The sequence below is a fragment of the Dreissena polymorpha genome, chromosome 1 (assembly GCF_020536995.1).
Source record: "Dreissena polymorpha isolate Duluth1 chromosome 1, UMN_Dpol_1.0, whole genome shotgun sequence".
NCBI classification, from domain to species: domain Eukaryota; kingdom Metazoa; phylum Mollusca; class Bivalvia; order Myida; family Dreissenidae; genus Dreissena; species Dreissena polymorpha.
The window spans coordinates 58,328,508-58,352,439 of record NC_068355.1 but is presented as its reverse complement, the minus strand read 5'-3'; the positions used below and the strand labels follow the sequence as shown (position 1 = coordinate 58,352,439).

The 23,932-nt window shown below is 34.4% G+C and overlaps 1 protein-coding gene and 1 non-coding gene across 3 annotated transcripts in view; one reads left to right on the top strand and one right to left on the bottom strand.

The window, feature by feature from the left end:
* The first annotated feature begins 971 nt into the window (after nucleotides 1–971).
* On the top strand, nucleotides 972–1,062 carry Trnaf-aaa (transfer RNA phenylalanine (anticodon AAA)). Its single transcript is given in 2 exon segments — nucleotides 972–1,008; nucleotides 1,026–1,062. It is a non-coding gene; the product is annotated as a tRNA-Phe (tRNA).
* Nucleotides 1,063–8,812: 7,750 nt separating this feature from the next.
* The window catches only part of LOC127882079 (RAD51-associated protein 1-like), a 32,735-nt gene continuing 17,615 nt past the window's right edge, over nucleotides 8,813–23,932 (bottom strand). The window contains exons 3-9 of one of the 2 annotated variants that reach the window (XM_052430510.1): nucleotides 18,884–18,986; nucleotides 17,941–18,140; nucleotides 16,413–16,574; nucleotides 15,541–15,633; nucleotides 14,152–14,337; nucleotides 12,495–12,677; nucleotides 8,813–11,906 (exon numbers count right to left, since the gene is read on the bottom strand). In XM_052430510.1, the coding sequence (XP_052286470.1) occupies nucleotides 11,698–11,906; nucleotides 12,495–12,677; nucleotides 14,152–14,337; nucleotides 15,541–15,633; nucleotides 16,413–16,574; nucleotides 17,941–18,140; nucleotides 18,884–18,986 (1,136 nt within the window). In that variant the 3' untranslated portion in view covers nucleotides 8,813–11,697. The remainder of the gene's footprint in view (nucleotides 11,907–12,494; nucleotides 12,678–14,151; nucleotides 14,338–15,540; nucleotides 15,634–16,412; nucleotides 16,575–17,940; nucleotides 18,141–18,883; nucleotides 18,987–23,932) is intronic. The other variant, XM_052430520.1, reaches the window with a different exon arrangement.

Here is a 23,932-nt window from a genome sequence, read left to right as displayed (position 1 = left end):
AAAAAGGTAACCCTCAGCAGGGCTCGAATCACTGACCCCTGGAGTCCTGGAGTAAAAAGTCTCCCTTTTAGACCACTCGGCTATCCTTCCGGATACAATGATAGGTGTATTTTATACTTCATATAACAAATCCTCTTAATTTCACAAAATATAACGACAACAACAGAACTCTCTAAATTATTAATGCGTTTGGCGTTGCAACGCTTGATAATTTTTGGGTTTTTAAATCGTCAAAAGATGCATACAATGACTATTTTAGAGCATGGTAAATGTTCAGTATTACTGTTTCCTCACAAATATCAAAACTAAAACGAAAATTTGCGAATCTGAAACAACTGATTACAATTTTTTCAATTTATCCAAACGTGAAAAGGCCCCTTTAAAACTATTTTTATAAGGTTTTCAACTAGTGCATAAAAGACAGATTTTTTTTCTGCTTATGATAATGTGATTGGCGTCGCTCTGGAGAGCGGCGACTAGTATGTAATGCATTTTTTTTCGCTTATGGGAGGAGAAGTTATTTTACGGATCAATGTATATATTTTTGTTTTAAGAATATCTTGCATAGTGGTGATTTTTTGTGTAAATTAGTGTAAATAAGTACTGCATTTGTGCCTTTTACATTTATTACAACATTTATTGCCAATAATGCAAAGCTAATTGTTTTAATTAATAACTGATCCACAACTGATCACAGGGGAAAGATCACAAGAACTGGGCAAATACGCGAAACTTTCTGGTTTTGTATAAAAACAAAACATAATCAAAATATATTTATTTTGTGTTTTTTCTAATTTGCTTATTTAGTGAAAAATCAGTGTAGTACGACATTTGACGACATATCGCGCAAGCAAGTTTATTGGAAGGCGTAGTGGTACGAAAACGTACAATGTATTAGTTTATTAATAGACATATACCGGGTAATAACGATCGCTGTACACAACTTCACAAAATAGCAGTAGATGATGTCAGCCGGAATAGCTCAGTTGGGAGACCGTAAGACTAAAGTTGTTTACGCAACAATCATCTAGAGGTCCCCCGGTTCAATCCCGGGTTCCGGCAAGAATGAAACAGTGCGGCTGCTGACAATTTTTTCAGTCAGGTTAATAAATATAATAAAGCTTTATATTATGTAGACATTTTAAAATCCATTTTACTACAGTTGGACATTTTTATTAAAATAAATGGATGCCGCGTGGTGACAACGTTAATTAAAATTTCTTACATCACTTAAATATCTTATAAAAAATACATGTGTGTTTATATTAACAAATAAATGCAAACAACACATCTATTATTCAGGTATTTTTATGGTTGTCTATCATAGGCCCTAAGTACTATCCCTACCACATATAGAGCGCGAAGCGAGACACGTATTCTTGATTGTAACAATGAGTTGCGATAAAGGAAGCAGTCGCTTATCAAGGAGGAGCTGTGTCCCAGCAACCCGTTTGCCTAGAGTCAAGCACAGCTCGGAGTTTTTTTTTAAGAACCACATATAGAGAGCGTGGTATTATCCGATCGTTATCCGACCATTACATCCATAGTTATCTTTCTTAGAATTTGAGAAATTTTGAACTCGTTGTTCGAAGTCCAAAATTTTCATCCGATTGTTCCCAAACTTGCACATGTTTTTTTATCAAAGAGGAACAAACCCAAACTCTATATGAGCAATATCGGACCATAAGTCTCTTTGAATTTAAATATTAAAGTGAAAAACTGCTTGTTTAGTTGATTATGTCAACATTTTTCATCAGATTCTTTCCAAACTTACAGTGTCTTCATATCAATGAGCATTTTACCTCATTTAAAATGAAAAACATCGGGACAATAAGTCCAGAATTGTTTTCTATTAAATTTGACAAAATAAACAATTTCCACTTGTTTAAAAGATTTCACAACTTTCGTCTGAATCTTTCCAAACTTGTTAAGTGTTTTTATATCAGTATTACTCGAACCCTATTGAAAATGATGAATATCGGAGCAATAAATCTATTATGATCTTTTACTGAATTTCAAAGTATTGTGAAATGCAGCTTCTTAATGCAATGTACAGTTTTCATTCAATTTTTTTTTCAAACTTTTACAGTGTTTTCATATCAACGAGTACTCAACCCCTATCGTAAATGAGCAACGTAAGAATAAGTTCCGAATCAACTCCCCTTGAAGTTGAGAAAAATATGAAATTACGCTTACAAGATGAAGCAGATTTATTAAAACCTACACAGTTCTGTTCCATTAATGAAAACTGCACACTTATGCCAGTAAAAAAAGGAAACCAATGTAAATAAAATGAACTATGAAATATTTGGGGGTTACAACACAAAAGCATAGATAATGGCTATTTGGTGGTTATAACACACCATCATAAATAATGGTTATTTGGGGGTTATAACACAAAATTATAGATCATGGTTATACCAGTATCTTTTTCTATTTTGTTTAAAATAATCGGCCAATATATTAATATTTACAGTAGAAAAAAATCGTTCCATGTAACTTCATTGAGTACCTTTTACACTGAAATTCCCGACGCCCTTTGATGCTTTGCATCAATACTTATCTTGTATATATATATATATATATATATATATTATTTAATAAGAATGTGTTCTTGAAAAAAATTCCATGTGTACTGCATTAATTTATGCGGTTTTGATTGACGCATTACCGATTTGTTACCGATTTCAAACGTATTCAAGGATGTATTGTTATGCCTTAAGATATCGACACAAACTGCAAGAGAAACTGTCTTGTATGCACTAAAGAGTTTTGCAAATGAATTTCAATAACTTGAGATTTTTACAAAAAGTAAGTTCTTAACGGTGTGTTTACATTCTGTCCAGCCAGTGTCTAAACCCCTAAAAAAAAACACGAAAACCCCGTTGATTCTGCACCCTGTATTCTCTGTAGAAATTATACCGATAACGTTTTACATTTTAAATAAGTGATATTAAATACTTATCCTAAAAACATACGTTATTATTGTGCTTACCGAGTATTTCATGTAAACGTTCACTCCTGTTATGAGTGTACATGCATTCATTTGACAGTATGATTTGTGTGAGGACATGTTTAATTGTTAATATTGATGTTCATTAATTACATTAAAGCATTGGCTTAAAGTCATAATAATTACTACCGAGTCTGATGGTAGTGAAAACACTGTTGAAAATAGTTGTTTTCAGATTACGAAGTTTGAGTGTTAATCAAATTTTTATGTAAACATTTTACAATCGGTCATGTTTCAATCCAAACATGAAATGATAATTTAAAATATTGTGTGTTGTGTTTCTTAAGCTCGACCTTTTCCACAATCATTGCACCAAAATTGTCTACACTGAAAAAAGAAGAAAATATTAGCTCTCTTGCTAGGTGAACTTTCTAATTTAGTCTGATAGTTTAATATCAATACATACATGCTAAATCTTATGATTATTAAAAAATAAACGTTATTTAATTAATATCATATCTATCAGACATTGTTGTTGAATAACCCATGGTAAAAAAAATAACGGTGCAGCAATAAAATCATCACAAGTGCCAAGACGCGATGGCTATCAGATAAGTTGCTTAAATACTTGCTTTAATACTCAAAACAGTGTGTTTCTTTAGAGTTCATGAAACCCTATTTATTGCATAAATACATCTATGCATCCTTTTCGTCAGTAGTTTCGGTCCAAATGCGTAAATTAAACTCTTTAACATTCTTATGCATTTGTAATCGTGTATAGATTGCATTGACGAATTTAAATAAGCATTTGTAAAATTAAGCATGACATATTCTTTGTTTGTATACGATATATTTCAAACAACTTTAATCTTGTTAAACAGTGTACATGTCTTTGTCACTGGTGAAACATTTACTATCATAAACATAATTTAAAAAGGGATGCATATTTACATTTTACCTTAAATGCCAAATAAGTCAGCAATAGTATATTATCAATCTTGGTATCACTTTTTTATTGTATGTATTATTTATTGGTGTGGTCATAGATTTCTCCTAGTTCTTAAGATATCAACTTTCAAGGAAGTTGTTCAATGTTGGTCTAAGAACCCACCAACAATGAACCAATTGAAATAAATTTAGAAAAATATTACGTTTCACCATTTTCACGTGCAAAAAAACGAAACTATACATACTCCACGTAGTCAGGTCAATATAAACTTTGACCCCCTAAAAATTGCTACAAAAGGTATTTTCACTGATCCTGGTAGTGGTAGAATAGCACTTACTTTATAACATATCAAAAGTTTACCAAAATTGGTCCCCCGGAAAATTCTTTTTTCAAGATGGCCGCCAAAACCCATTTAAGATCATAACTATGTAACAATCCACTCAAAGTGGATGTATTTGGTGTCTTTAACCCAGGTTTCGGGGACCAAAGAACACTTTGAGACCATCAGACATAGTTTTAGTTTATGATACACATGCAACATGGCCGCCAAAAATAGCCACCGCCACAATGAGAAGGATATAAAGTCGATTACGTTTGACTCAAAGATGAGATGATTTTTATGTTAAACGTCATAGTTTTGGAGACAAAATACACTTTGATTGATTTTTGTTATATCACTAAGCAGTTGATTTATCATAAAATCCAATTAATGACATTCAGCTGTCCACTATCACATGATACACTATCTGTATCCTCGCCAATTAACGTTGTGGGGCTATGGATCATTCCACTGTTGTTTTAACAATATCAACGTCTGCATCACCTTGTGACACAAGGACATAACTTGGGAAGAGGACAATTACAACGAGCGAGGCATGGCATAGGGGAGATAACCTGGGTTATGGTTAGGTTAGGGGTCGGGTAGGCTAACCCTAACCCAAACCCTATCCCTAACCCTAACCCTCTACCCCCCCCCCCCCCCCCCATGTGCATTACAATACCATGCCTCGCTCGTTGTCGTTGTCCGCTTCCCACATAACTTTCCCTTTAAGTGAGAGCAGTGATGATGAGAGCAATCATGCCTGCCTTGTTTTTTTTAAGAGAAAAAAGTCATCATTTTTGCATTATCATTATACTCTTTGGTGTAACTCATACTCGGGTTCACGTTTTTGTCCTCGTCTCTGGTGTGTGATATCTTTGATAGAAGGACCGGCTTCGTAACCATTGAGCACCACTGTTGCTTGTCCGTTAAATCTCGGCGTTGTTTGTGTCGACCTTTTTCCATGGTAAACGATGAAGCAAAGAGCCACCTACCAAGCACGTAACAATCTAATTCAGGAATAAAGGTCATCACAGCCTCATGTGATATGTCTAAAGCTTGATCTCTCATTGATTTAATGATCTAAGGCTTGTCTGCTTTACGAAGTCTGTTCTATGCTTCAAAGTGGGCAAGAGAATATATATTCAAGGTAAAGATCTCCAGATATTGACAATATTAGGAAACGCTGAAACAGAAGGGCAGGATACATAGCACGGTCTTAAGCAATTTTAAAGCGGAACTATTCCCAAGATTGTGGTATCTTTCTGCTTTTCTCTTAGATTTATTCAATAAAGATCGACTATCCTATGATGTCTCTTATGATCTTGTTCCCAACCTCCTGAAATGCATGAACATTCACATCAGCCACTATCCCATTGACAATGTTTTTCAAAGAGGATCAGCTGTGTAGGTTGAGCAGGTTGTAGTCTGTGTCTGCATTTTCTAGAGATCAGAAGCATCTCTTTTGATGTGCACCTCAGTCGAGTTTGTGTGTTGTGGACTTGTATTATAGGCCCGTCCTGTGAAATCCTGCATCGCACTGCTGCACTCGATGTCACAGGTGCAGAAAGTGTCCAACGGTTTTGCATATCATCGGTCATCCCACTGCCGCGATGTAGACAACTTGTGTTCTTAAGAGGCCTCATCTATGTTTGCTCAATGGCAAGATCACTTCGTAGCCGAGCGACAACCATTAACGAACTTTTGATAAACTTCTGGGTGCGTTTCATATAGGGAATAAGTTGGCTTAAAATAGTTATAAGCAGATCGCAGGTAATTGAAGTACCCAGCTACAGCAAAGACGGAAACACAATTGGATACTGTCTGAAAATGCATCATCAAACATCCAGTACAACCCGCCTTGATCAACATCCTTGCCTTGCAATAGGCATAAGGAAGGTGATAATTCAGCAATAATTGGCTTGTCTTTGAGGTTTGGGCATGTTCATTTTTTTTTCTCTTTAGCCGTTTCGAGTTTGATCTAATTGTCAGAACGTGAAGCGCCTGCGCCGTCTTGCCCCTAAGAATGGAAGAGTACAACTCTTCTGCCTGATAGAGCAGTATCTGAATCTCGGGATCTTCCTGATATGAGCTGGCTGTGTAGGCACTTGTCAACATGAAAATAGCCCCGCAAAGCCGTCTGGACAATTTTCCCTGTCATAATGTGCACAATGGCATTGTCCCCATAGATAGTTTCAAGTATGTGTTTAGACCGGTTCCTTCAATGACGAATCCACGACCCCCAGCAAGGGGTGTATGAAAACACCCCAACATCAAAACAATACTCTTCAGGCAACTACTTTCTCGCACATCAATGATGATTTCGGCAGCCCTCCAATATAAGGGCCGTTAAAAGTTAAAATGGTGGGAAGGTTATGCTTCATGGCAAGGTTACAAACAGTAAAATGTTGACATAGTGCACAACTTATCCCAAGAGTACAAACGATTATGTCGATAATTTGACTGACGACTGCTCAGTGTGCTGGTTTTCCTGATGCGAAATATGCATAAATACGAATCATTCCCTGCCAATTTGGTGTTCCTGCCTGAAGCTGAATGAGAGTTCTCACAAAATATCTACCCTCTTAAACCTCTTGTCATAATCAAGAAATCGCGTTAGGTCTTCGACTACTACTTCAGTACAAGCATGCCTTGCCAACCGGTACTCCAAGATAGCATTTTTGTCTTATTTCTAATGTTAAACTCTTTAACCTGTTTTGCGGAATCAGAAAAATCATCCGTGATGCGGGGGTAAAAGATTTCTTGACATCCATCCCACGAAAAGTACATTTGCCGTCAATGGCGATAGTATTGTGATCAACACGATTGGCGGCAGGGATAACATGCATCTCCAACAAATCTATATCACTGCCAATGACATTAGGTTCCACAAAATCCGCTGCATTCAACAATAACCTTCGAACGTTGTAGATGATTGATTTGAATAGCAAGTCCCACTTGTAGTGGTGCAATGACAGCTTGTGAACGAACTGCTTCAAAAATAGCATCACCATCTGCCGCAACCTTGCGCATTGTGTCTGTTCCATAATATAACCATATAACATCTGAAAGGGAATCGCATGCCTATAAAAAAATTGGTCGGTCAGTACATATCCAGCTTAAATTCCTTGTGCCCAATTTAACTGTATAGAACTACAACTTTGCTTTGCAACATAACTTTTAATGTTTGTATCATGTGTACTGCAGACGTCATTTGTATGTACTTTAGTGCCAGCCTCAATTACAAGATTATCCTGCTTCACACTAGCTTCATTAATTCCCTTCTACTCAATAGCACCTTCAGTTATTCTTGGAAATCTCAATCTCCTCCTTGCATATTCTTATCTGGATGCGTTTGAATCAATAAATATGCACTTGCTTTCATTGTATTAGCGGCCATTTGGACGCCATGTTGGATTTCACTATACGTTATAAACTTACATAAATTTGTATTATCTTTATGTGTTAATGGCCCCCAAACCTAAGGATAGACACCAAAATAATGAAATTTGAGTGTATACTCACAAAGTTATCATCATAAATATGTTGTGGCCATCTTGAAAAAACAACTTTCCGGTGGTCCGATTTTGGTAAACTTTTGATATGTTTAAAAGGGCATTCTACTCTACCAGGATCAGTGAAAATACCTTTTGTAGCAATTGTTTGGGGTTGAGCGGTATTTTTTCATATATTGACTCGACTAACGTGCTAAGGCGTCCTACCGTCACGGATGAATGATTTTATCGTGCTCAGAATGTTGTCAAATGATCACATTAAAATTTTAAAAACGATATCTTAACTCATAACTGAGATATTTAAGTTTCAAAATTCTCCAAGTGAATGCTTTGACTTGTCGGTAGTATAAACCTAGCAAAATTCAATGTTTGTGTTTTCTGTGTTGTAAGTCATTATTGACGATTGTATTAAAAAGCGTCATTTTAAAGGCAAGCATGCGTCTCTTTTTATAATGCTCAATGCATGGCATTATACGCGCGATACCGTCATTTAAACACGTGAATTCTTAGGAGAAAAAGCGCACTCGTGTTCATTAATGTCAATTTGGTAAATGCTTCTGTTCTTGTTCAAATATGTTTCGTTTGGTAGATAGGTAGAAACGATATGCTAATTAATTAAGAAGACAAGGTCCTCTGTGTAGTACATATCGTTAAAAAAAAAACACGTACCGCTAGTTGTTAATAGTATTTTGTTATCTTCCGTTGAGCTAGTATTCCTCACAACGCCAAATAATTGTAGATACATATTATGTATTGCACATATTACAAATGATTAATCAAAGCGCTCCACAAGTATTCGTCGACGTTTGTGTCGTAAAATAAATACATCAAATACCTGGTAGTTCTGTTAGTATTCGATAAGTTGCTTTCCCAACAACGCTGTAGAAGCCGAATATAAGTATTGGCATATAAATTACGGAGATAAAACTTATGTGTGTCTGCTTTTACAGCTTAACGAATGTAGTCTTCATACGTGTTCAAATCGTGCACAGGTTGAAAAGTCTCAGTTTTGCACTTAATTTAACAACAAAGTAATAACATGTGAGTCATACCTAATAGTGACAAGAATTCATAGCTTATTTATTATAATTTTTTATTTTATATCGATACCAATATGTTGTTAGTACAATGCATACAATTTCAAAACTTATTTTGGCTAAAGAAGAAGATATCCAAAAACATAAGTAAATGTTGGTTTAACAGTGTTAGCTTACAAATTTTGTTTGTAAATAAAACAAGAGCTGTCTCCATAGGATGACATATGCCCCCAATAAACGCTTTAATAGAAATGCACTTAGTGACCCCGTGACCTAGTTATGACCCATATTCGAACTTGACCTAGATATTGTCTAGATACAACTTCTGACCAAATTTGGTGAAGGTCGGATGAAAACTACTTCAACTAGAGAGCGGACACCATACTAAATCATTGAAATGCACTAAGTAACCCTGTGACCTAGTTTTTGACCTAGCATGACCCATATTCGACCTTGACCTAGATATTGTCTTGATACAACTTCTGACCTAGTTTGGTAAAGATCAGATGAAAACTACTTCAATTAGAGAGCAGACACCATGCTAAATCCTTGAAATGCACTCAGTGACCCCATGACCTAGTTTTTGACCCAGCATGACCAATATTCGAACTTGACCTAGATATTGCCTAGTTACAACTTCCGACCAGGTTTGGTAAAGATCGGATGAAAATTATTTGAATTAGAGAGCGAACATGAAAAGTGTGACACTGTCCTATTTTACAATTTAAAAAATAAAGTTGAAGTTGAATGAATGATCACAGTTCCTTCGTATTGCTATTAAATAAAACAAATTCGCTGTAAATATAATTTCAGTCTGATAAGTAACTTAAGGTTATTTTCCAATAATTTGTTTTCAGTCATAATCAGTTAAGTCCACATACATATTCAAAATCAACGAATACCGGTATTTCGTAAAATAAAGTTTACCTATAAAAAAATTCTATATTCTGTAAAGCAATTGCCAAAATTTCAAAGTTGGCGTGGTATGGTAACATAAATTTAACGAGTTATAAAATGCTTAAAAAAAAAAATAATCACAATATATTCCATATGAATTTCCCACGTCAACAAACGAACATTTACAAGCAAACGTGAGCTTGGCTTCGGGCAGTTGCAGAAGCATAACGTAGTTCCCATGAACCACCCATAGTAAATCTCGCGTTTAATGGGCTTTTAATATGTTTTTAAACTAAGAAGATGTTTTCAGCAATTCCCTGGTTAATATTTTCCAATAGTTCTCAACTACGCTATTTTTACTAATTTCCTGATTAGTTCTTTTCAGTAATTCTCTGTTAAGTTATTTTCAGTTATTATCTGCTAAGTTATTAAAAAAAGGAGTTATTTTCAATTATTATGATTATTATTATTTGTTATTTTCTGATAACTATTTTCAGTGATTCTATGATATATTTTCTTTAAATCTTTGAACGAGTCTTTATTATCCCCACACTTTGCTTATATATTTATATTTGTCGAAAGCTTAAATCTCAGTCATAACCTAAACTTTGATTAGAGATCTGTGAAAAGACTGGGCAAAAACTTGCCACTTGACAACTGGTTTTATTGGCATTCACTCGAAGCAACATCCCTGGTGTTGTTATCAATTGCGTTAGACCACATATCAACCAAAAAAAACTTTGAAAAAAATGTGCCGTAGATAATGGGCACTTATATGCTACAAACAAAAAAGTTGAATAGTTGAAGTGCTGTTCATGGACAGAAATGCTAGTTAGTATTGTGCAATCCGGAAAATGTTTGCTTGGCAGGTGTTAATACCAACACAATATAACACAAAATATTCACACTGCAACTATATACACAAGTCCAAATAACTGGTAACTAACAATAAGTTAATATTGCATGGCTCACACACATGCATTTAGCTACTTGAGACAACATACATATAGGATCTGGCACAAGTTGTCATTTCATACCATACTTTATTAAACCAGTTCAGGAATTTTATTATTAAGCAAGCCTTTGGTGAGCTTACATATGAATTTCCTGGACGAGTTTAATAAAATATGGTATGAAATGACGAGTGTCAGATCTTTTTTATCACATGCTTTTAAATGAGTAAATAAAATAAATATTAATGATAACATAATGATAAATCCCGAATGTTGTTTACATTTCGTGACGTCATTTGACGTTGCAACGTCGTTTCAGCAAAATAACAAAATGCGATTGGTCAATCGATAAAAACTAAGCCAATGAAAATGCTTAAAAAGTATTACACATGTGTAAGATAAAAATATTCGTAATGGTTATATTACATGGGAAACAGGGTATTGCATGTGATTAATATATTTTCTCATAAATCACTCTTTAAGATTTTATAATTAAATTGTTCATATATTTTATTTGAAAGAACATTTTAGTGCCATCCATTCATTTAAAATGTCCCATTCACCTTACAATTTTCATGAATGTGGTGAGAACTGGTTTAAAAGAATACATTCTATAATACACGATTTAATGCTTAAAAATTAATGTTTTAATAACAAACAAAAATAAAATAATCATATAAATGATAAATGTGTAACTGAAGTGTCAATTTCTATATCACTACAGATCATGCCCCGAAAATCATTTCACACATAGTACTGCATATGTTAATTACTTAATGGCGTAACTAAACAAGAAGAATAACTAACATCTTTTTGTTTCCACTGCAAAAGTCCCCAACTGTTCACTTCAATTTCACCATTAAACAAGTAAAATCTTGATACATGTATTCCACATGCTATAGTTAACAATGAAGCAATTACAGACACTGAACTCTGAAAGTAAGCTGATGGCTTTTTTTTCATGACATAGAAGCAAGCTGGAATTTTCAGGATATTTTTCTACAATTTTATAACATACAACCACCAATCACAATATTCCGGTAACTTTGACGGACTGAAAAAAAACCAAAATGTTCAGTTTGCAATTTTAAGATTTGGATGAAGGGGCTTTGATTTCATATTGCGTGAGAGCCCTAGCCTCAATCCAGAGCTGGGAGACTTAATGTTTACTCCCCCTAGACATGGCAATTTAATATGGACACCTTCCAATCCAGGCGACTTCCCAACAGAAGTTTGTGACTTGATGCTGCCGACTGAAGGTGAGCTGTTGGCTGTGGCAGCTCCTGAAAATACATGAAATTAATAGTGAAGTGAAAGCTTCATTTGTGTTTGTATTGTTTGATATTATTTATTTTATAGCTTTCACATGTTAGGTACACTTGAACACTAACAGATAAAAAGTTGTTAACAAAATGTAAAGTGTTGTACTGTTGCACCAATTACCAAACTTACCTAGTTACGGATGTCGAATAATACTGTGAAAAGGTTCCCCCATAATAAAGGAGTAAATTATTAGACACCTGGATTTAACTGGCCTGAATTTTCACAATCACTCTTTTAATCTGACCTTTATTCCTTTCATAACTGTTAATGGTTCTACAGGATTTTGATTTTTTGTAATCCCAGGGGAGGTAATTACCTTACCTCCTTTTACATTTAGCTTCACAAAAACTTTTTAATTGATCCAATTTAGTTTATCACAAATTATGGCATTGTCAGAACTAAAGACCCTACCCTTTTTTCATATGAATGTTGTGGTTCATAATTTATGTACTTTTAAAATTAATTTATACTTATAATACACAATGAAAACAAAACATATTAAAAGTTAAGTAAGAAACATACGATGAATAAATGGGCCCCATTTTTACCTGGGGGTTTCCATGTTTGCTGCAAGCGGACAGTTGTGGTGGGTGTTGATGTTCTGCATGATGTAGGCGTTCTGCTAACTAATGGACTACTGGTTGCCAATGGTGAACTTGCTTCAACCTTGGAAGACTTTGGGACCAACGACTTGGATTTTGATGAGGATGATGGCTGTTTGGCAGACTTTCCTTAGACAATAAATTATGATGTTATGTGTATGGATTTCTGGCAGTTTTATCAGTATTTCATTAAATTTTCATAGCTGTAAGTGAACCTACAATAGTTTTTCTGGGCAAATTAAGGACCGGGATTCAGGACCCAGCTTTAACTCATTTATGATATCAATCGAGCAAACATTCTGACCAAGTCATAAAAAGGGGTAATAAATGGCTGCAAAGAAGGGGCAATAAATGTGGCCTAAAAAGAGTTAATAGCTTTCTTAAAATTCAACTAGTGAGCTGGTAAGAAATCCCGTTGAGCCTAGTTCCAAACGCTGTGACGATTTTCATGGGACAAAAGTTCTCAGCAAAGTTCAGAAAGATGTGGCATCCAGAGTATTCACTATGCTAAAAAGGAACTTTTCCCCAAGCCCTCATTAAACAACCTTAAGATAAATGATAGACCTATTTACATGATTTGATTGTAAGGCTTCGTTAGCTTTCAAATAGCCGCATCATTGAACATTTTTTGTTCTTGAAAAAACATTGGGGTACTGTCAATGATATTTGTGGAAGATCACTTAGAAGAATTACACTTTTCCATAAGCACTCTGAACAATAATAATTGATTTTTGTTAAACGTCTGTCAATCCATTAAATAATTTTGAGCATTTCAACATAATTATCATACTAAATTCTGATCAAACGAAAAATTGATGATGTGCCTATTCCGAGCAATAAACATATTGTTGTGTTCAGAGAATGATTGTATTTTGCGTGAAAAAGACTAAAGTTCGGTACTATAATGATTATCATTTGAAGGAGAACAAGAGATGTGTTTGTCAGAATCACAATGCCCCCTTCTGCGCCGCTTTGAAGCCATATATTTGACCTTTGACTTTGACCGTTCATTACTCAAAATGTGCAGCTCCATCATTTACACATGCATGCCAAACATCAATTTGCTATCTGAAGCGACATAAAAGTTATGAGCATTTTTCGAAACCTAAATGCAAAGTGTGACGAAAAGACAGACAGACGGACGGTTCGATCACTATATGCCCTCCTTCGAGGGCATAATAAAAAATATGTAGATGACATTATAGCCACATTGCACAATACAGGGATACTCAGTGATTTTGTTAAATTTGATTTATGATTTATTTTTAACACATTTGCATTAAATAAATATATGTTAAGATTAAATAATCTGAAAACATGAACAACAAAAATCAAACCCCTTTTAAAGCAATACACAATTTATATTTGCATACACATGTGTATTTCTATTTTCAGAATGCTTTAATTTTGTACATGTAGGAATAATAGTATAACTTGTATTTATCAGCTTACACTCAAAATCATTTTTAAATATGACATTGCTTATACAAAATCATTTACATATTAGTTTCTGCTGGGATCGTGATCATTTTAGAATACATAAGGCTGAAAGAAGTATTGAAACAAAAATTATATATTTGATAAAAGAGATACACAATTTTACCTGCATTTTGTTGTTTTTTGTTCACTGATTTGTCCTTTTGTGGTGCAGATTTTGTTTGTTTCCCTTTCACATTAGCTTTCTTTTTCTTGGAGCCAAAGTCACTATCACTGCCATCTCCATTGTAGTCTTTGTCACTATCATCATCTTCCTCATCCTGTAAGGCATCTTCAGCCTCATAGTCACTGTCTAATGTCAAGTCATGAATTTATCATTATTTCCTTATACACATTGCATATATCCAGTTCTTTTGAAAGACAATCAAATAATTCACATATATTATTAATTAAACTTGTATGTACACATACATACAATTATGTATATTATAATTTGGAAAGAATTGCCTTTTGTCTATGTACATTGTGTATTTAAACATACAAGTTACAGTTCTTAAATCATGACATTTTTCCCCAACGTCATTTTCAGGCATGTATTCCTGTCTCATGTGTCATCTTAGTATGTATCATGTGTAGTAAAGTTTGGATGCATTGGTGCCATATTGTCTATATTGACATCATTTGATCTGAAAAAACTTGACAACGCTAGCACAGATTCCTGTGTAAAAAACATTATTATAAAACAAACAATAAACAAGGGACAAAATTGTCACAAAACCAGGTTTTCATTGTGAAAAAAAAATCTGATAAAGGGAGAAAACTCAAACTGAACTTTTGAAATGAACAAACAAAATTAACCCCCTTTGTAAGTTTGTTTTTAAAAAAAATCTATTTTTAGTCGTGGCGACCTTGACATTGGAGATATTGACGTGATTCTTTCGTGCGACACACCGTCCCATGATGGTGAACAAATGTGCCAAATGATTTTAAAATCTCACGATGAATGACATAGTTATGGCCAGGACAAGCTCATTTATGGCCATTTTTGACCTTTGAACTCAAAGTGTGACCTTGACCTTGGAGATATCGACGTAATTATTTCGCGGCGACACACCGTCCAATGATGGTGAACAAATGTGCCAAATGATTTTAAAATATGACAATGAACGACATAGTTATGGCCCGGACAAGCTTGTTCCGCCCGCTCGCCAGCCCGCCCGCATTCGCCAATCTAATAACCAATTTTTTCCTTCGGAAAACCTGGTTAAAAAGTGAAAACAATACTTCAATAAGTAAATAGGAATGAAACACCAATCAAAATTCAAACTATCACCAATCTTTCACAAATGTGCAAAGAATTTGCAACAGAACATTTTAACTTTAAGCTTGGAATCATAAACCTGTGCTTTGCTTGAAACAGAATTTACAACAAAATTGTGAAACTATAACGAGTCTTGTTAGCCACTCAAACAAATGAACCTTGCACTCCAACATGTATGAAACAAGGGAGGAATAAAAATTCATTGAAAACTGCAACAACAACTATTAATCCTACCATTATCATGTTTTCTAGTTTTGCTTTTTGGGTCGGTCAGAGATTTGGTTTTTAAGGGACTTTGCAAAAACTTCTTTAGATCTATTTCAAAATCTGTAACAAACAAGAGATGTGTTTGTCAGAAACACAATGCCCCTTACTGCGCCGCTTTGAAATAAATTTTTTTTTTACCTTTCACCTTGAAGGATGACCTTGACCTTGAACTTCCACCACTCAAAATGTGCAGCTTCATGAGATACACATGCATGCCAAATATCAAGTTGCTATCTTCATTAATGCAAAAGTTATTGCCAACGTTAAAGTTTTTTCCGGACGGACGGACAGACTCACATACTGACTGACGGACAGTTCAACTGCTATATGCCAACCTACCAGGGGCATACAAATGGGTAATTATTTATAATGAAATAAAACTTAAATGCATGCAATTCAAAAGACAAACACAAATGGCTCAGACTTCTTTTAAACTAGTAAATAAATGTGTGTTTTCAACATAATCTTTTAAAACCACTCTACATTTAGTTTTAAGAGGAAAGAATTGTTTCAGTCTGACTCATACATTTGCCTAAGAAATGTATAAACACTATAAAAAGCAATTATGATAACTTGATTTGGGATAGTATTTTTAAATAGATAAACTAGTTCACTGTAAATTCCTTTACTGAATGTGTCATTTGACCAGGCATTTACAATAATAGAGATTCTGTCAAATAATTAATGGAACAAAAACATGCTTTTCATAGAGCATTCTGGGTCTCTTATTTTTTAAACTCTTTACAACTGTATTCAGTAAGATTATCTTTTTCCAAATCATTATATAATTATAATGTGTTTGTGCCATAAAAATATTGTTGCCCTTAGTAAATCATTACCTTCTCCCTCGTCAGAATCTGAGTCTACATATTTCCTTGCTTTTGTAGATCGTTTTCTAGATGATGATGGAACTGCTTCTATGCCAGTTTCTATCACTTGAATGTCGTCATCACTGTCATGCTGATTTGCTGGCTGAAGCCTCGGTGTGACAGGTGGAGGATCTATAGTTTAAAGGTAGCAGGAAATATGTTCAACAATAGAAAATGTGCATACAGACACAAAATAAAGGAGTCTGACAAAAATATTCCATTCTTTAAATAAACAAGGGACAAAATTGTCACAAAACCAGGTTTTCAATTTGAAAAAAAAAGTCTGATGAAGGGAGACAATTCAAAATGTGCATTATTACTGATTGTTCCTAGTTACCCCCTTGTGTCAAATTCAATCTATTTTAAGTGGTGGCAACCTTGATTTCGACAGAATCATAAAATTTCAACAATATGCACCAGGGCACTTGGTGACAATCATTTTGTCAAAGTTTTATTGAAATCCGTTGAGAAATGAAGGAGGAGTTGCGCTTGGAAGAATTGTTCCGGCAGCCTGCCCGCCCGCCGACATTCACCAATCTAATACCCAGTGATTTCTTTCGGAAAACCTGGTTAATAAAATGATGCTCCAACTTAAGTTTATCTATGAGTATATGAGCAATAATTGATAAAATTACTTGAATCGATTGTGTTATGCTGTATAATAGCTTGTCATCTGATATAGTATAAGTACTATGTTTAAAACTGTGGTGTTTTGCTTGTAAATCATAGTGTCTGACAGCTAATTTAGGGGTCGAGTGCAATCTTCACACAAAAAAACAGTCCTTCATGTTTTAGTGTTGTTTGTAACTTTGTTGTGTTTTATTTCCTTTTTCAACACCATTTTAGCAATGTCACGCAGTTCTGGTAATCAACACACACTTTTCCCGTGTGAGCTGGAGTACCCGTCCAGAACTTTGTTCACATATTTATGCAAGTAACTGACACCTTATCTACTTGAATCAGAGGTAGGGCGTGAAAGGCCGTTTTGAAAATTAATTTTCCGTTCATGCCAATTGTTAACACTAGTACTACTAATTGTTTTTTTGAAAATTGGGAAAAAAATATTCTGCATTAGATTTTTTTTTTATTTTACTCTGAGAATGGGTCAGTTTAACAGAACCATAGATACACCAGGCAAGCCTATAAATATTCTTTGGTTTGCTTCTTGGTAACATTGGCATTTAAAAAAAAGATGCAAGGCAGATAGCAAGAGTCAAAAGTGGGAACATTGCTAAATGCTTGCATCAAAATAAAGAATTTTGCTGCATTTAATTTTAAAAGCCCCAAGTCTATCTTGGATGATTTTTTTCAAAAATACTGACATAAGTTAGATATAAATACTAACAAGTTAACACATGCTTCATAACAGTAAAATGACTTCATAACACATCCTTTTCTATACTTCAGACTTTGTTGGACAAAGGCCTTGCAATAATGAAATAAGTAATAACACTGAAATATTTACTAGTAAAATAACTTAATACACATATGTTTTAACCTTTCTCAATGTTGCCAAGGGGAGGTATCACAGGAGAAGTTGCCTCCTGATCTAGTACAGGTGGAAGGTCATCTGAAAGGCTATTGTCAGCCGTTCCCTTGTCATGGGTCCCACATCCTTGGGACTGGTCCGACTGACTCATGGATAACTCCAGAGCCGCTTGAAGCTCACGCTCATAGATCTTCTCCTCTACTGATTTCCTGTTAACACAAATGTAGGTACTGATAAACATGTATTCGTTTTTTACTTTATATTTAACAACCTGTTCCTTTATTATTGGGGAAACAAAGCACGATAAAACATGAAATTGAGAAAATAAAAACATTATTAATATAATTGTAAATAATAGTATACAAATTGTTTTTAAGTGCCTTTTAACTGCCTTTTACAATCTATATAATTAAGGGAATTAAATTGCTGTATAATAAACTCAAAATAAACTAATTATGAAGTTTATTGGAAAAGTTCAGCATATTTTGGGGGAAATTTCGTTCTAATTTTGGGGGGAAATTTTAACTTTCGCCCTTGGGAAACAGCCATTTATTTACTTTTGCAATTGGAAAACAGCCTGTAAGAGGCTGTAATTTTTGGGATATGAACTTTGAACAACCAATGAATCATCTGATTCTACATGTATGCCTATAAGACATTAAGTATATTTGTAGCAGAGAATTAAATTCGAAAATTATATAGTAAAAAGTAACAAGATATTACCAATACTAAAAAGTTACTTACACTTCATTCTACTGACATATTTTTTCTCATAATATGCACACAATAATGCTTAAAACTTATGTTCAAATTTTGATTAACAGATTTATGATTGGTCGCCTCTTCAATGTAAAAAGCTTTGATCTGCAACCATTTAATGCTATAATGATCAATTGAACAGAACCTTATTTTAATCTGAAGGTTTTGTTCAGCCAGTATTAATTTTAAGTACCTGGATTTATTTTTTGGTATCTTGTCTGTGCTTTTCTGCTTGTTTTCCTTGATAGCTATTTTTGGTTTCTTAGCAACTGGCGGGGTGCATTCCTTAAAATCATCTGCAATCAAATCAAAGTAAATCTTCTAAATGTTAATAAGGTACATGTATCAGATAATGTCAAATGTATAAATAACTTATGAATAATGAATACAATAGGGAATAGTTCAATTAACAACTTTAAATTGTCCATATAGAACACAGGTGTCTCTATATTTCACTCTTGGCTGACAGCTCCACTAACATTGCTAAATGAATGACTAAACTGCAGTCCAGATAAGCTATTTCATGGCCAATGTTTACCTTTGTAATTGTGACCTTGATCTTTAAGTTTGGAAGAAAGGTGTCGTGATTTTTTTTTTCGCTTTATATTTTACAAATGTTTAGCCATTGCCTTTTTATTGGAAAAAAAGCACGATATACATGTGTACCATGAAATTGTGAAAAATTAAACATTATCAAGACGAATATAAATAACAGTATACAAGTTTAAGTGCTTTCTAAAATTTATATTATAAAGTGCTATGGAATTAAATTGCTGCATTATAAACAATAAGTTTATTGGAAAAGTTTTGAAAAAAAGAAAAGAATTTTTGTCAGATTTTCGGGAAAAAGTTTTATTTTGCAATTGGGAAACAGCCTTTTTTTTTACTGTTTGCAATTGGGAAACGGCCTGTAAGAGAATGTACTTTTGAGCAATAGGCCAGTCAACGAAGCATTTGACCTAGAATTAATTGCAAAAGAATTTGTAAGTATACCATGCGAATGTACTACCTAACATATGTTTGTACTACAAAGTCCTGAAATTTTGCTTTTGTAATAAAAGAGATATTAATGGTTCAAGTTTGGATTTTTTCAAACTGAATGTATGGCCCATCTTTGCTACCATACCAGCAGAAATGTGATGCCACTGGCTTTAAAATGTGATGTCACAAAATATGTAATGGCGGCGTCCATGCGGGAACTCATATAGATCTGTCAACATGTTACAGAGAAGCCTTTAGGGACCATTAAACATAAGTATTTGCTGTTGATTGTTTTTAGCAACATTGAAAACAAACTAAAGTAAAGTATTTATCACAAATATGATCCAGATATTTCAATAATTACGCGTAAATGACAGCAGTGCAGCAACATATTTACGCTTACATCATTGTAAATTTATTAAAGTTCATTTTCAGAAAACTCACAAACTATTGTTGAAACATCAATCTTTTGTCATGAAATACAAATAATATGCGCATAATACTGCTATTTGTATTAATCTTCTACAGAATTCAATAGGTAAATAAAGGGTTTAAAAAAAATGATTTTACGGAAGTCTATTTGGGTCATAATATCATAAATAAAACCTTTTGCATGGTGAAATTAACATACTCTCATATTCACAATTACCGTCTATGTTTGATGTTTTTGTAAAAGGAATATGCAATGTAGTCATTAATTACTCATTTCTGTGTACCTGACATTTAAAAAAAATGCATATTTGTATATATTAATACTATGAAAAACATGAATCTGAACAGTAAATACATGCATTTTATTTTCAAGATGGATACGACGTTGAGCTGTCCATTGTGCCACGAGCATATTGGGGATGAGAGGCCGTTTTCTAAACTAAGTGAGAAAGGTTGCCAAGGAATTCGCCATGCGAGTAAACACCATGCAACAAATGTGATAGTATCTCCAGGTGACATGGTCCATATTTCATGCCGAAAAGACTTCACAAGACCAGGCCCTTATAACAGTTTGGAAGATAAACCTGAGAAACAATTGCGATCTTTAGCACCTACTGTTGACTTTAAATCTAGGTGTTTATTTTGTGATACATTGGCTAAATGTGGAGAATCAAACAGAAAAAGGTCGTTTGATACATACCCTGTAAGAAGCTTAGAATTTCAAAGCACTCTAGTAAAACATTGTAAGCAGAGGGGTGATCAATGGGCACAGGATGTAGAAAGGCGTTTGAGCCATGTGATCGATCTACCAGCTGCTGATGCGATTTACCATCAGCAATGTAATGTGAATTTTAGAACAGGAAAAGGTATTCCGAAGGCATATCAAACAGGCGATAGTGTCACATCCTCATTGAAAAGTTCTGGTCGTCCAGAAGATAGTGAACAGAAACAGGCATTTAAAAATGTCATTACATTTCTTGAAAATACATCGTGTAAAACTTTTACAGTAAATGATTTAGTGTTTGAAATGCAAAGAGTGTGTGGTGAAAAAGCGTATACAACAAAACATATGAAGCAGAAAGTTATTGAGCATTTTGGTAATGGTGTTGTAATAAGCAGCATTGACGGAAGACGTGACATTATTACTTTGAAAACAAATGCAGCTTCCATAATTCATTCGTTCTATGAAGACTCACAGGGGAAAACTGAGAAGGAAAAGAACACTAAAATATTAGAAACTGCTGCAAAATTGCTTAAATGTGATATTAATTCAATTAATATGGCAAAAGATCATTACCCAGATTTTAATCATATATCTTTTAAGCAAAACAATGTTGCCTTTCTGCTAGACAGTCTTCAAATGTTTCTGAAAGCTGTTATAGGTCAGTAAAACAACATTAAGGTTGCCTCAATAGGTCAGAGCATTATCCAAGCATGTCGCCCCAGAAATATCATTGCTCCGCTTCAGCTTGGACTTGATGTACAACTTCACCATCACTTTGGCTTAAGATTTTTGATTGATCATCTTAATAGCCTTGGATTCTGTTGCTCATACATCGAAGTCCTACTTTATGAATCAAATGCTGCGGCAGCCTTATCTACACGTATACCATGCAGAGAAACAGACAATCAACCATGCTGCGGCAGCCTTATCTACACGTATACCATGTAGAGAAACAGACAATCAACCATTTCTACAATTTGTAGCAGACAATGTAGATCACAACACTGGAACCATAGATGGCCATGGCACATTTCATGGGATGGGCATAATAGCTTCGTCTACACCAGGATCTGAGGTTACATTATGTGTACCAAGATGCGACGTTTCTATTGATCGACTTGTACAAACAAGCAAGATACCAGTGAAGTACTTTGTGCCTTTCTCCGAGTCCTCTAATGATTCTGTGTTCAGTGAACTCCATGAAATAAGCGTTCTGCAACAATTGCAGAGACCATTGGATATTTCAAACAAAGTGATATGGCCACTACGTTCAAATAGACCAAGTTGGTCTGGTTTTATGCAAACATTTTATCAACATTGTGGAACAATTCAGAAAAAATCCACTATAACTTTCTTACCCATGATTGATCTTAACCCAAGTGATGTCAACTGTATCTATACAGCACTCGACTTTGTATGTGGTGAAGCTAGGAAATATTCCAAAACGCCGGTTCTGACTTTCAACCAGCCCCTGTTCCAAAAGGCCACAGACACTATTGCATCACAAAGCCAACACAGCTTACTAAGGAAAACAGTTCTTCGTCTTGGGGGATTTCACACAGAAATGAGCTTTCTAGGGTGTATTGGTCATCTCATGTCTGGGTCAGGACTAAATGAAGTTATGCAAACAGTTTATGCAGCGAATTCAGTGATACATATGTTGTCTGGGAAAGCTGTACAACGTGCAATACGAGGTCATATGCTTACAGTCCTAATTATAGAAAGCGCGTTCCTTCGCACGAATGATATTACAGACTATCAAAATATCCCTTCATGCTACAAAGATAGTTCAGGTCTTGATCATTCATCCGATGATGAACCAGTACCAGGAATTTATCTGCAGAAAAATGCTGATTTAAAAAACTTTGCATTATTGTATGACGATCTGGATAATGGACTTCTATCAGCCAATGACGTAAGCACAAACGGAAATCTGCAAAACATTGTTCGTCTGTGCGAAGATGAAAGATCAAAGATGTCTTCTAATCGGACAGCATGTCTATGGCTCCAGTACATGGATATGGTTTCGTTGTTACATGTACATAAGTAGTTTCCAGTGCAATCAACTGTTCAGATTGATTGAACAGCATGTTTTCAACCACTGTATTATTATTTGTTGTGAAGCATGCAAAGCAAACTTTTTCTTTAATGCATATGTGTGTACAGTCTCGTCACAGGATTTTGTATCTAAAGAGAAATCACAGCTATATCTCTTGTATTATAGTGCTAATACTTCAAAATATGCACCTGTTAAAGTCGATGAATTTCGATGATTACTTGCAGGCACAGACTACTTACAGAAAATCAAACATTCGATACGGTTTCAATTAGTCTGACTTTGATGATTTGATTTGTTTACAAGTACTTGTATGAAATATGTATGACATAAGTGGGTGGGGTAATATAACCTCAAAATTCAGTCCTCATAAGTACTATCGCGTGATAAAAAACATTTAAATTGATTGAAAAACATGCTTTACATTATTTTGTACAAAATGTGTTGTGATACGATGAATGCACACTAAATATTTTAGATAAATATGGATGTTCAGGCAAATCAACGGCTTTTGTTTATATTTAAGAAACCCCTTGTACCTCTTGTTTTGTGATGTCAATATTTCAAAATCCGCAACTGCAAAAGTTCACGACTTTTTATGGGTTCTTCTAGACACAAAACAGTAACAGAAAAACCAACTTTCAAAACTTTTGCAATTAGTTCTAGGTTGACCACCATTTTGGGGTAGATTGACTGGCCTACAAAGAAATCACTGAGGTGTTACAACCAATATATTGTTTAATGATGGTTTACATTTTTGAAACATTTGTTTTTTAAATTTATAAATTAAAAATTATCAAAGGTATGGCTAAGATATAAATTTTAAAGAAGTATGATGGGCAAATTTTATGGTTGACCTTTAAATGTTTCTTTGGTATTTGAAGTATGGAGATGAGTGTTACTCGCAATAAATTGTCTTGTGATGGTTTGCATTCGTGCCAATTAATTTTCAAATCCATCAGTATGAACAATGTAAAAAAGCCATGGCTGAGATGGAATTTTAAGTACTACATGGCTAAAATGTGACCTTAACCCTGACCCTAGAGGTA